The 14296-nt window shown below is 44.8% G+C and overlaps 1 protein-coding gene across 1 annotated transcript in view; it reads left to right on the top strand.

Annotated features, from left to right (window-relative positions):
* The window catches only part of SEL1L3 (SEL1L family member 3), a 103053-nt gene extending 90450 nt beyond the window's left edge, over positions 1–12603 (top strand). Inside the window, exons 21-24 of the mRNA XM_076001150.1 lie at positions 2372–2499; positions 3096–3198; positions 3281–3353; positions 11472–12603. Coding sequence (XP_075857265.1) covers positions 2372–2499; positions 3096–3198; positions 3281–3353; positions 11472–11608 — 441 coding nt within the window. The 3' untranslated portion in view covers positions 11609–12603. The remainder of the gene's footprint in view (positions 1–2371; positions 2500–3095; positions 3199–3280; positions 3354–11471) is intronic.
* The last annotated feature ends 1693 nt before the right edge of the window (positions 12604–14296 follow it).

Below are 14296 nucleotides of genomic sequence, written 5' to 3'. Positions count from 1 at the left end.
TAAAGGGTAATTTTTAAATTCAAAAAAAATAAAATAAATGCACCCGTAATTTCATGACAGGGACTTTTACTCTGTTATGGCTTCATGTTTCCTTGTTGTCTCTGCCTACAGGCAAATGTGTCTGTAATGCTATCTATGTTACCTGCCACTTTTTAAATCTGTCTTATCTTTCATTGTAGGACTGTGTGCATTTTATTGCATAGTCTCTTTAATTATTACTGTAATAGCTGCCCCATATTCTGTTGAGCTAATGGACTATAATATCTTACACTGTACCTTATTGGTGGGTACTCATTCTTTTTCTTCTAACTCATTCATTGTTTCAACACCTATTTATCTAATCCTACCATGTCTTAGACAACGCTTACCAGTGGGAACATGAGATAAAAAAGACAGATAGTACTCTTGCCTTCATGTGATTTATAGTCTACCAAGGAAGACTTGGAGGTTGTTTCCTATTGTGTGACAATTATAGCTAGTGCTACAATGGACATTTTCATATTTCCATCTTTTCTCTTTGTTTGGGTACTTATAATCTGAGAGATAGTATTACTGAATCAAGCAGTCTAAAACGGTTGTATGACTGCATGATAGTGTATGGGCAATTTGCTTCCTGAAAGGGTTTTTCAATTAATACCTCACCGAGCAGTGGTTAAGTAGGGGAAGATGATTGAAATCTTGTCAGCACTGGATGTCTTTATGATTTAATTTTACTAATTGAATAACGAGAAGTTGATACTTCCTTATTGGTTTTACTTGCATTTATTTAATTACTAGTGAGGATGAACACTTTTATACATACTTGTTTATGATAATTTACTTTTGATATTCTTATGTAAATTCCCTATTCTTATTCTTTACCTGCTTATCTGTTGAAGTTTTGATGCTTTTTAAAATTCAAATCGTAATTAGTTCTTCATATATTTGCCTAGTAGATAATGAACAGTAAGCTAGTACATTGCATACAAATATTCCCCTGGTCTACTTTTCCACTTACTCTAATCTTATTATTCCATTGATCAGAGACTTTAAAATTTTATAAAGTCATTTTTTCCTTTTAATTACCTCATGTTTTAAGAGTGCCTTCCTTTCAAAGATTGAAGAAGTATTTCATTTTCTGCTGGGGTGTGTGTGTGTGTGTGTGCATGCACGCGCATATGCGCATCTTAAAGATACTTAACACTTTCATCTATTTAGAGGTTATTTGGTACCATGGTGGAGGTTAAGGTTTGGGACTCTGGATCCTGTCTGCTTGTGTTTAAATCCCAGCTCTGCCACCTTCCAGCTGTGTGACCTTGGGCAAGTTCCTTAACCTCTCTGTGCCTCAGTTTCCTTATCTATAGGGAGGATAATAGTACTTATATCAATTTGTTGTTATGAGAAGTAAATGAGCATATATAAAAACAGAACAGTGCCTCGCATACAGCAAGCACTCAGAAAATGTTAGCTGCTAGCAGTTTCATGATTGCTACCTGAGATAGTTGTGAGAATTCTGGAGCGTATGACCTGTTGGATGGTGATTTTCACTTAGATTGTTGTCAATGGCAACTGAAAGGCAAGGTCGGAGGGAGGATATAAGCCATTAACCCATGATCGTGGATTCTTTGAAGGGCAACAACTCAGTGAAATTTGTAAAGCCCTAATGGTAAGTGCCACAGGGGTTTTTGCTTGTTTCTTAGTCTGGCCACGTGCTTGGCTCGTGGTGGAGAGTGCATTTCCTCCAGGTAGTGCAACAGTATCCATCGTCTAGTAAAGATCAGGCCCTTTAACTGTGTCGTTTTATTGGATCCATACAGCCCAATAAGGTGGGTCCCACCTCTGAGAGCCCAGAACAAGCTGCTGGAGGAAGAGGTGGGGGAAAGGTGGCCGTCTGTGCCACGAGGACTTGTGACCCAGGGAAGCTGAGGCCAATGCCCATATGTTATTCTGTGCATCAGGGAGACACTCTGCACTGGAATGACAGTCAGGGGACACACCCTCAGCCACAGAAACCTTTTGTCAGATTTCTGACCGGGTGGACATTGCCTTCGACTCGGTATTCCGGTTTTGTTGATGATACAAGGGCACATTTTCCAGCAAGTTCTGTCTTGAGAGAATGAGCGAGAAAGGACAGACCTCCCGGTTGACTGGCTTCTGAGCAGATGGGAGACACAGCATCCTCTGAAAGCCTCCTGGCTCTCCTGCAAATAAACTTCCCAGATGCATATATTTAGGGAAACAATTCGTCAATGAAGATGACAAAACCATCTGGCTCTAGAAACTGAAGAAAAAAAAAATTTTAGAGGTTGTAAAAGTTTACATGCTGATGAAGGGTATGTGTCTGGGTTTTATTACAAGTCATTGATGAGTTTGGTTTGTCACTTGTTTTTAGGGATTTTTTAACCTGGCCCTGCTAATTGAGGAAGGTGCTATAATCCCAAACCATATTTTGGATTTCTTGGAAATTGACTCAACTATCCATTCTAATAACATCTCCATTCTCCGGGAACTATACGAAAGGTGAGCTTGGAGCCTTCTAGTACTGTGGAATCTAGGGTAGCCCACGTGGGTGGTGTTTGCTTGTTGGTGAAAGTGAGTCTTACCCTTATTTTGTAATGTCAGTTGTTATAAAAAGGACCCAGAAATTGCCTCTATTAGAGAACACTCAGCTATTTATTTCCCTTTTTTAGTATCTGAGGCTCGATATATAGAAGATACTTGACCTGACGTTCAAGTGCTGAGCAAGAATTTCTACGAGAGTGGAAAAAATAAAACACATGCTTTTCTGAAAGGTAGAGAGAGATTCTACGTCTGGACTTTGGACACACATGCAGACAGAAATATTGTTCTGCCTGGCCCTGTGCTTCAGAGTTCCTTGTCTTTTAATTAAAGGATAGACAGGACTGACCTTTCTTCTGAGATTTCTGCCAGGATCCTAGAATTTCAGGTCAGGCCAAAGCACTTAGAACTGGCTTTATTTCTTTGTCTCGCATCTCGAGTGTGCTCGTTTGTAAGGAAAGCAGAAGAACGTGGGCTTGAGGATCTGAAAATACCCAGTCAGGAGTCGCGCCACCAGAGCCGGCCGCCCGTCACCATTCCCTGGGCTTTGTCTACAGGTGCTGGAGCCACAGCAACGAGGAGTCCTTCAGCCCCTGCTCCCTGGCCTGGCTCTACCTTCATGTGCGGCTCGTCTGGGGTGCCGTCCTGCACTCAGCCCTGGTGGGTGTCACATCCCCCCCCCCCCCGCCCCTGTGCCCCTGGCCCTTGTCAGTCACCTGACAGGTGCTTCGGATGTTTGCAGGTCTACTTCCTGGGAACCTTTCTGCTGTCTGTGTGGATCGCCTGGATTGTGCAGTATTTCCAGTCTGTCTCAGGTAAAGATTTATTTTAAAAAAAAAAAAAAGGCCATATAAAAAAGTACAGATTCTTCACCAGAAAAATTACACTCTCCCTCCTCACGCCCTTGGCCGTGCTACTTCCTGTCTTTAGGATGGTCCTTCCCTGGGTGGGGGTTCCTGGGGGGGGGGGCGTGTCATAATCCCTGGCTGGTGGGAGGCCGCAAAGTTATTGTATTTTTCAAAGTAAGGATTTTCTTAAAAGAGCTTAAGAAACTGAACTCATATGACGTCTCCCATTGAAAAGTCATCTTCTATTCCAGCTGAATCCAAATGCAAAATAGAAAAGAATAGCTTATTAAAAAAAGAAAAGAAAATTCATCTTCTATCAGAATTCTACCTTGGTGTGCCTGAAAACCCAGCTCCAAAGCCCCCTGCAGCGTGAAGTCTTCACGTTCATTCCAGTCAAGTTCATTCCAGTCAAGCAATCAAATGCGGGAGAGGACAAACACTCACAATGCATAAAAATACCCAGCACATGGGCTGAAAGGGAGGGACCCAGCCGGAATGCAAAGCGGGCTTTGGGTCTAGAGTGGTTTCCACTGATCGCTGCTGCTTTTCTGAGTTAGCGTGGAAGAGTAGTTAAGGACACGGGAGCCCCAGTGGCTTCCATCTGGGCTTGTCACCCAGGCGTGGCTACTGATTAGCTCTGTGACTTAGGGTGAGCTATTTAACCTTCCTCAATAAAATGAGGTTATAATAAGCAGCTACTTTCCAGGATGTGAAATGCAAAAAGTGTTAAGTGAAAAAAATGCACGTAAGACACTTATCAAAATGACAACCGTAGTTAAACATTAGCTGTTCTATTTATCTGGCATATAAAACCCTCCCAGTAAATGTTAGCTACAATGTTTATCTCTCCTACTAGACCCTCAGCTGGGTCAGAGCCAGGCCCCAGTCCCGTCACGCTTGGTAGGTGCTCACAAACGCCCACAAACGTCTCCCGGTGGAAAGTTAGTCTCCCGCCATCTTGGACAGCTCCAAAAGGACGTAATAACTCACTAAGGCTAACAGAGACGTTTACAAATGGACAAATTAGGAGTGGACATGGCATTTGAGCATTTGCGTAGCTGATATTTGTGTCGCAGATAATGAATAGCGAAAGGAGCGTGCGTCCCCTTCTCTTCCACGGTGACGAGGAAGTCACTGTTGGGAGAGGCTTGCACGGAATCGTTTCCCTCTGATTTACCTGAGGAGGTTAGCAAGGAGCCATCCCAACCTTCCAGGCTTGATGCCCGTAGTCTGCCAGTTAATAAATTCCCCTCATGCAAATTCTGTCCCGTCCCTGAATTTGTTGCCAGGTAGAGACATTTATTTTGCATCTTGTCAGTGTTTTCCATTTCAAATTATCTCTGTCATTTTTTACTCTGCAGAAATATTGTTATGATTATTACAAATGCAATTCCGATAGAGGAGCCGAAATTTGTCTTTATGATTTTATGCCAGCTGGTAGCCATGAAAATTCATGGGCGGGTGCAATTGCTTTGATCAGAAGTCGTCTCTTCCCTGTCTTCACCGCTGCATTATCAGTCCCTTTGCGTTCCTGTCTCCCTGTCCCTCCCGTCCTGTGATGTGTTTTTCCCTTCCTTTGTCCCTGTGGTTCTTTCACACATTTTCTTTGTTTTCTCAAACTTTTTCATTTCATCTTCTGGCACTTACCTTCTCTACCAGCCTGGACGTGGCTACACCCGGACGGGACCTTAAAAATTATTTAATTCTATGCCCTTCAGTTTACACATGAGGAAATGGAGGCCAGAGAGTGAAGTTGCCGGCCCGGATAGAGAAATAAAAGCCTAGAAAGGATGTAGGGTGGCAGAATTTCAAGCTTTTTTTTTTTCAGAATCAAAATACTTTAAAACAGCGGTTGTCATCTGTCTGAAACCCATCGCCCCCTCACCTAAGAAATATTTTATAACACAATTTTTAGTACCTTGAAATGAAATTCGTGATAATTAACCTACCTACACACATTAAAAAACAATCAATACAGTGCTCTAACAGCAATATAAAGGAGTAATAAAAAGAAACTAATTATAATAAAATAATGTTGATTTCAATATGTAAATTTTATCCCAGTGCATCTTAATTCTAATGTGCACATGAATCATTCCAGCATTTTATTAAATGCAAATTATGGTTCAGGAAGCCTGGGGTAGGGGCTGAGATTCCACATTTCTAACAATCTTCTAGGCAATGCCCATGGGGTAGACCATATTTTGAGTAGGAAGAGCCTAGAAGTAAAAAAAAAAAATAAAGTCTCCACACATTTCCAAAGCATGCCCTCGTGTTGGTTCCCACCATGCCTGTTAAAATTAGTATTAAAGGCCAAGCACAGTGGCTCACATCCGGAATCCTAGCAATTTGGGAGTCCAAGGCAGGAGGATCTCTTGAGGCCAAGATTTCAAGACCAGCTTGGTCAACATAGCAAGACCTCGTCTCTACAAAATGTAAAAAAATTAGCTGGGTGTGATGCCACACACCTGTAGTCCCAGCTATTCAGGAGGCTGAGACAGGAGGATTGCTTGAGCCCAGGAGTTTGAGGCTGAAGTGAGCTATGATGACACCATGGCACTACATACACTACAGCCTGAGCCACAGACTGAGGCCTTGTCTTTAAAAAAAAAAAAAAGAAGACAGAAAGAAAAGAAAAAAAAAAAGAAGTCTCCCTGATAAGCTGGGGTGCGAGGTTCCGGGCTGTCCCAGGGGAGCGGGGGAGCCGGCGGCAGGTGCTGGCGTAGCCGGGCGTTCCTTGTAAAGCCAGTGCAGTAAGGGACTCTGGGTGCTGAGTGACAGTGTAAGAAGAGGAAATGGATTTAAAAGTTAGGAGCCTCCCATCAGCAGCTTTGGGTGAGGGTTGTTGCTGTAAGTTGGGGAGCTTTGTCAGTTCGTGATTTGCATTTTTTTCCGGTCAGTTGTTTTTAAAAATTAGCGATTTATAGCTTTCAGTTGAGCTGTCCGTCCGTGTTGCGTTCAGCTCCAGCTACCTTCATTCCCTCCCGAGTTTGCAAGCGCCGTGATATATGGCCGACTCGTCACGGCGTTCGCCACATCAAATGGTCCCGCGCTGGAAGGCTGGCAGTGCAGCGCGGCGGTTCCCAGGCTGCCGAGATGCCGGCACTGCCACTGGCTGTGTGGCCTTGGACAAAGGAGGCGTCCTATCTGTGCCTCGGTTTCTTCCTCTGTAAAATAGCAGAAATAATAGGACACCTATGGCCTGTCGTAGTTGAGAGAACCAAACAAAAACGACACACAATTGAAATTTTCTAGAATACCACAGAAGTCAGCCGGTGGCTCCCAAGAACGAATGTCCTCCATCCGGGGCATTCTACCTGTGATCACAACACGCTGACGCCAGGTAGCGCCTGCACTTAGGTGGCTTGATTGACTTCAGGAAGTAACAGACTCAACGACCAGCGCCTCGCATGCTTTTCTATGCTGTTAGACTCTTTCTAAAACATAAAACTCCTTTTTAAAGCATCTAAACAAAGACATCGACAAATCTATCGAAAGTACCAAGATAGTGCGCAAAGAATATTGTGCGGCACTTTTATTTCCTTCAAGGGAGCTTGTTTTTGACTCCTGCTCGTATTGCAGGCAGCTCAGTCCTTCTTGAGGCTAATGCCTCCCAAGGTGGTGCAGAGGTCCCGGGTCTTGGGTGGCCCTAGGTCACTCAGAGAGTCAGCAGTCTGACAGCAGAACACACGTCACCCTGGGCCTACACTGTCCCTCCAGGTTATTGGCTTAGCAGCTTCTGGGTCACCCAGGAGTTCCATCGTCCTTGGTAATGCCGGCGCCAGTGGCCTTTTCGCTCCCCACTGTTCGTTTCTGAGGTTGCTGAAGCAGAACGGTAAGGGCCCCCGCTGCAGGTGCAACCCACAGACAGGCTCGGCCACTTTTCCAGGCTCCAGAAAGCTCCTCTTCCTGCCCGTTGCATCTCAAAAGCACTCTCCCTCTTCCCTCCCGGTCAAGGACACCAAACATAATGGCCTTAATGGATCAGACTTTTGAGAAACAAAAAATCCCAAAGTAAAGTAAGTCTGGCGCCATTTCCACTTCTGCCCTTCCACAAATCTCCCCTGAGACCAAAAAAAAAAAAAAAGCCTGGGGCCTGACCAGCCACCCAAAGGCAGGGAAAGGGAAGAACAGAGGGAGAAAATAGAAGTCACCATTTCAAAGAAAGAGCCCTGCCTTGCTCATATTAGTGCCAACCTTCTGTCTAAATAGAACATACGCTATAGAACAAGGTCTGCAGAACTGCCAGCCCCAAGGTACAACTCGGTAACCTTTTAAACCAACGTGAGTCTAGTCAATATATTCATAATTTAAGCCACTGCATCCCTTCCGGCTAAGTTGTTAGCCTAGCATTCATTTTGAAAAGAGTAAGATGATACGAACGAGATTCATTAATCCTTTTCCTTGTCTTTTCCTGTCTTCTGCATTTCTAGTTAATGAGGTTTCTACTAAAATTACAGTAAAATGTCACAAAGCGGTGCTCATGAAAAAACCAGTAGCCTTACCGTCAGAGAGATTTAAAGGTGAGGTTGTACTCTGGTCCTACCTCATTACGCTTGGCACTTAGCAGTATGGCCACTCATAAGAAATGTTTCTGCCAGGTATGGTGGTGCATGCCTGTAATCCTAGCATTTGGGCAGCTGAGGAAGGAGGATCATTTGAGGCCAAGAGTTTGAGACCAGCCTGGGCAACATAGCAGGACCCCACCTCAGGAAAAAAAGAAAGATAGACAGACAGACAGACAGACAGACAGACAGACAGAAAGAAAGAAAGAAAGAAAGAAAGAAAGAAAGAAAGAAAGAAAGAAAGAAAGAGGAAAGAAAGAAAGAAAGAGGAAAGAAAGAAAGAAAGAAAGAAAGAAAGAAAGAAAGAAAGAAAGAAAGAAAGAAAGAAAGAAAGAAAGAAAGAAAGAAAGAAAGAAAGAGGAAAGAAAAAAGGAAATGGTTCAGTGATGTGAATCTTATACCTGTACGTGGCCCAGAGGCTCAGATGAAGTAGGCTAGATCTTATCCCTAGCATACCATTTCTAGGGCTTCTCTATTGCTGCTCATCTTTGCAAACATTCTGCCATTTCAGGATTAAGCCAATATTTTCTGTCATATTTTTCTTTCTTTTATGCTCCCATCTGGTCAGTTGCAAGCAGATGTTTTTCCTACAGTGGTCCACAACAGGGGCCAGCAAACTTTCTCCGTAAAGGGCCAGATAAACATTTTGGGCTTTCGGAGCCATTTCTGTTACAGCTATTCACCTGTGCCTTCTTAGCTCAAGAGCAGCCCTTGTGGCTAGGTTTCTAATAAAGGTCTACTATGGACACAATTTGAATTTCATACACACACACACACACACACACACACACACACATATATATTCTTTTTTACTACTCCAGAAGAACTACTTGAGAATTTCATATATTTTTCATGTTGTGAAATATTACTCTTCTTTTGATTTTTGTTCAACCACGTAAACATGTAAAACCCATTTTTAGATCGTGAGCCACATAAAAGCAGGCAGCGGCTGCATTTGGCCCGTGGGCCATGGTTTGGGCCAACTCTTGATCATTCTTACTAATATACAGAAAATGATCCCCCGGGCAGCAAGTAATCCACAAATCACCTCTATTTGGCTCTGCAATATACTCTGTAATTTTTTAAACAGCACACTTATTTTCCTGGCTACCTTGATTCTAGTCTAGTAATAAAATTAGCACATATCCCAGGTGAGCAGAGACAAAGAGGCCACTTTAAAATTAGGATGGGCTGTGGGGGGCTTTTGCAGTGATTGCAAACCCCCAGTGGAAGGGGGAGAGTTCTCACACAGATAATGACAAATTTACTGTAGAAACATCAAGCATTTTTATTATGCTCTTACCAGAAGATTTAAATGGTAGCAACGCTAATTATGCATTCCTTCTACATTTACACATTGGCACTTTTTTTTTCAATCAGAAAACTGATTGCTGATTTATCTTGTTACCATGGTGATTTAAACATTCTCTGAGCTTGAAAATACATGCTTTGGACTTTATTAACTTCCTCAGAGATCGTCGGAAAGATAAATGTCAGGATCAAAGGGGGTTTGCACACTTTCTAATCCAAGACCCTCAATACCCCAATGAGGAAACTGAGCCCCATGAGATTCAAGCGTTTTAGAACGGAAATGTCTGCCATCCACTAACTATCCCAAAGTCACCTGTTAGTGGCAGAGGGGACTTGCCTAGAGCAAGTCTCCTGACTGCAGTGAAATGGGCTTTGTACCTCATTACTGGGCCTCTAGTCACAGGATTACCTACAGCAGTGATAGCTCTCATGACCCTAGAAACGTCACATCATTCTACAACATCCTACCCTCCCCCCACTGTCCTGTTCTTTCAGAATAATCTCTGAGTCCACAGCATCCTCTGTAGATGTTGGAAAGGGACCCTAAGGAGAATTCCAGAACATAATGCAGGAAAGCCAAGTCTGAGGGCCCATCCTGAACATCCCAGAATGGCCCCTTGGGCTGACTGTAGGTGCTTGGAGGTAGAACTCTTGGAGGGTTTGTATCTAGAAGTTGGATTGTCAGCATGTGGCGGCATCTTCTGAATGCCTGTACATTTCAGGATGGACATTTGGGAACCTTTAAAAATGGCCCCAACCTACTGAGAATTGTGTGAGACTAAAACATAGCTGAGGTTAATGAAGATTGCTGCTCAAAGGCAAACTAACAATTCTTTGCAGACTGTGGCCTCTGAGCTAACCATACTTCACGCAACCCTGCAAGTTGTTATCCCCATTTCACAGGTGAAGAAACTACAGCTCAGAGAAGTAAAGGAACTTAAGATCACCCAGCTGGTAAATGTCAGAGCAGTTTGACTTCTGGTCTTTCTGGCTTCAAAGTTTGTGCTGTTTTCTCAGGCTGTTGGGGCCTAAAAGAGAACTTTTAGGCATTCATTCTAGAAATAGATGCACCAACTCTCATTAGCCCTGTGAGCCATGCACCTGGAATTAATAAATCGTAACGCATCGCCGCGGCAAACCAGGTCACTAGTAGTAGTAGTAGCTAACATTTGTTGAGTACTCACCAGTGTCAGACACTGTTCTAAGCCCTTTATATTTGTTAACTTATTTAACTCTTGTAACAGCTCAAGGAGGTCCAGACGTTTTTATTTTTCCCACTTTTTGGAGGCAGGTAACTTGTCCAGGGCCACACGGCTGTTAAAGGGCAGAGCAGGCAGGCTCCAGCGCCTAGAGTCTCAGCCAGGGTAGGTCTCAGTCTCAGTAGGTGAAGCAGGTGCGTCGGTCTCAGTGCCGATGACATTGGGAGGCGGAGTGTGCTGTGCTGCAGGGGACCCTGCTGTCCCGTGCATTGTAGGGTGCTTGGCAGCTTCCCTGGCCTCTACCCACTAGATGCCAGTAGCACCTCCTCCCCCAGGGTGCGGACAACCCAAAGAATTTCTCCAGACACTGCCAACTGTCCCCTGGGAGGCAAAATCGCCCCTGTCTGAAAACTACATCAAGTATAAAACTATAAGCTTCCCTAAAGTCGATGCGGTCCAACCTCCTTACTAATGGTAGATTGATATATAATCAAACCTGGTAATTATGTTTTTCAAAACATATGCACATTTATTTAAATAAAATAATTTAAACCACATTTGGCACACCATCCAAATAGAATAAGAATGTGAATAAAACCAATGCTCCTCATTGATTGGTCTAATTCATAGCTTGCATTATAGGAATTCCATTGACATTGCAGGAAAAAAAGATAGAGCCACAGCTCGCTAACCATAAATGAAAGGGTTATTTGTTTGTTTGTTTAAATCAAAATATTTGTCTGGACATCATGGCATAAATGTATTAATGATAACTTAGAATCTCAGGAGATCAGAAAGCTTTGCATGTCCTGTTCCAACCTGTCCTTTTATAGAAGGCTACACCAAAGTCCAGGAAACCTAGATAATGGGTCCAAAGTTGCCTGTCTAGTTAGCGTCAGGGTCACCAGACCGGAGGCGTCTCCCCCAGGCTTGCTGGAGTCAGGCATGGTTGTGGGTCCCGCGTGCACCGTTTCGCGCACTCAGCCCCTGTGGTGCGTGTGTCTCTGCAGCCAGCAGTTCTCCAGCGCCAGCTCGCGCCGCCTCAGACCCCGCCGCATCCGCTGCCAGCCCCGCTGTGCCTCCAGCTGCAGATGCCTCTGCCCGGGACCAGCCCACGGCCGCTACCACGCTGGAGCCACGTGGGTGAACTGTGCTCTCCAGGTCTCTCCAGATGAGAGAGAACCCTTTGTTTGAACGGCTGGTATGGGAAAGCTGGGGCCAGGCCATTGTCCTGATAAACACCTTAAATGTCTTGTCAACTGGATGCAAAGTTTGCACTTGGTGTCATTTTTTTAAAAAAAATCTAATTATAAAGGAAGTACCCAGAGCAGGCAGTCGTTATACCAAAGGCTACCCAACACATGCAAGGAACGTCTTGGTCGTGGGATGTGTGGGGAGGTTTACGGGGTCATCCCAGACCCTCGTCCCCGTGACTGTGTGTATCAGGAGTCTCAGTTCGCCCTGTGGCGTGTCTGGATTCTCATACGCTAAGATGCAGTTTAAGAATCTCAGTGCATCCTTCATTCCCTTTTATGGAGAATAAGAACAGAAAACTGAGACTTCTCTACAAGCCAGGTAGTATTTTCGCTACCTGTGTTTGCCTCAAAGCTGAACTGACAGATTTCTCTTTGACTTCCAAGACCCAGCAGTTATAAGGCACCTTGAAGTAAACAGTTTATGGCTGGAAAGGCAGGGAAGGCGATGGCTTTGTAAATTGGTTTACATTTTTCTCCTTGGATTTTTCTAGGGTCCTAGTGCTTCCAAATCATTTAATGATGTTGTTGGATATCTTTTACATTTCAATTGCAATCCATGAAGTAACATTTAAGAGATTCTTAGTATTTAAGTGTAGCCTTCTCCATGAATTACGCATTAGGATAGACTGGCAGCGACGGAATACACGGAAAGCAAGCCTTTAGTCCATAGTGTCATCCCCACCCCTTATGCCTGCCTGAGTCTGTGTAGGGGTGTGTGTGTGTGTGTGTGTGTGTGTGTGTGTGTGTGTAAGAGAAGGAGCAGAATGTCTGTATACTTTATGCTGCTAAGGTAGTAAATAAATCAGTAATGCAATGTTGTGGGTCCAAACTACTCTTTGCACTACTTTATTTACAGTAGTAAATAAAATTATTTTTATACAGTTGACTACTGGGAAGTGGCTTTTTTTTTTTTTTTTTTTTTTTTGTCATCCTACAAAGTCCTAAGGTCCACGCTTTCTCTGTAGGGCCACAAAAATAAAAGTCCTCCTCCTGAGAGGGATTATTTCTGGCAACCCATTAATGTCTGTGGTCATAAAGGTGGCAGGACGCTCCACTCCAGATATCGGGGTCTGGCCCCCGTGAGGTTTGTGCAGTATCAGAGCTTGTTTCAGGACTTCGTGCTGCTCTGATGCGGGGTTTTATATTAGTTCTGGGTTAAGCCTGTGGTTCATCCTCTTTCTCCTATGTGTGCTGCTCCCTTTAGCAAAGGTTATCCTTCCTGTTTGCGAAAGAGCCAGACTGTGGAGGCTCCCAGTCCTGGATTCAGATTCTGGACCTGTAACTCACTAGCTCTGCAACCTTGGGGAGGCGATTAACCCTCTCTGAGTCTCAGATTCCTGTGCTACAAAGTGGGCTGATGGTCCCTTCCAGAGCTCAGCTGGCAGGGCAGAGGACTGCAAAATGGGCTCATAAAGCCCCCCTCTTGGGCTTCTCCTGAGGCTTCAGTGAGATTCATATGTGAAGCCTCAGGACAGTGCCCTGAACGTGGGTGGTTGGGATTTTTATTAGAGAAATCCGAGGGTTCAGAGAGTGGACACTTCGCTTCGCCCAGATCCTCTCTTCATGGCAAACACACCCATCTCCCCGCCGCTGAGAACACGGGCTACTGGCAGCTCACGGCCACTCCTCTCCCTGGGAATGGGCCTCGGCTGGGGAGACCTGCCTAAGGTCACGCCCTTGCCCGAGCAGCCCGTGCCCATGGCTTGTGGATGTGCTGATGGAGCAGGGTTTCTCGGTCTCAGCACTGCTGACACGTGGGCTGGATGGCTCTTTGTTGAAGGGGGTGCGTGCCTTGTGCACTGTGCAGTGGTAAGCAGCACCTCTCAATTCTACCGCCTGGGTGTCAGTAGAGGACATGCCTCCACTCCAACATGACAGCTAAAAATGTCCCCGCACCTTGCCGAATATTCCCCTGGGAGCACAAGCACGCCCCTTCACCTCAAGAATGACTGACGTACGATCGCAAAGGCCCCTTTCCTCAGCGTGGAACGGCCCTGACGGACGTCCGGCTCCAGAACTCCACCGTGGTCGCAGCCTCATTGCAGCCCCACTTCTCACCCTGCCCGACTCTGCCTTCCTCTCGTTCTTGTAGGATTTCCTAACATTGATCCCAATAAACCTTCACACCCAACTCTGTACCTCAGTTTCCCAAATGTACTAGTTTGCTGGGGCTGCCATAACAAAGTGCCATATACCGGGTGGTTTAAACAACAGAAATTTATTTTCTCACAATTCTGGAGGCTGGAAGTCCAGGATCAAGGTGTCAGTAGGGTTGGTTCCTTCTAAGTCTTCTCGGCCATCTATAAGATGACTGTCATCTCTGGGTATCTGCACATGGTCCTCCCTCTGTGTCTGTGTCCTAATCTCTTCTTACAGGGACGCTAGTCTTATTTGAATTAAGGCACACACATATGACCTCATTTTGCCTTAATTACCTCTTTAAAAGCCCTATCCTCAAATACAGTCACCTTTTGAGGTACTCGAGGTTAGGATTCAACATGTGAATCCGGCAGGTGGCGCAGGGGACACCGTTCAGCCCTTACCAGCAACTGAAGGCACTGTGGAGAGCTGGCTCAGGT

The sequence above is a fragment of the Microcebus murinus genome, chromosome 3 (genome assembly GCF_040939455.1).
Source record: "Microcebus murinus isolate Inina chromosome 3, M.murinus_Inina_mat1.0, whole genome shotgun sequence".
NCBI lineage: Eukaryota > Metazoa > Chordata > Mammalia > Primates > Cheirogaleidae > Microcebus > Microcebus murinus.
Note: the sequence above shows the minus strand (reverse complement) of the source record. Positions and strands in the feature narration are given on the sequence as shown.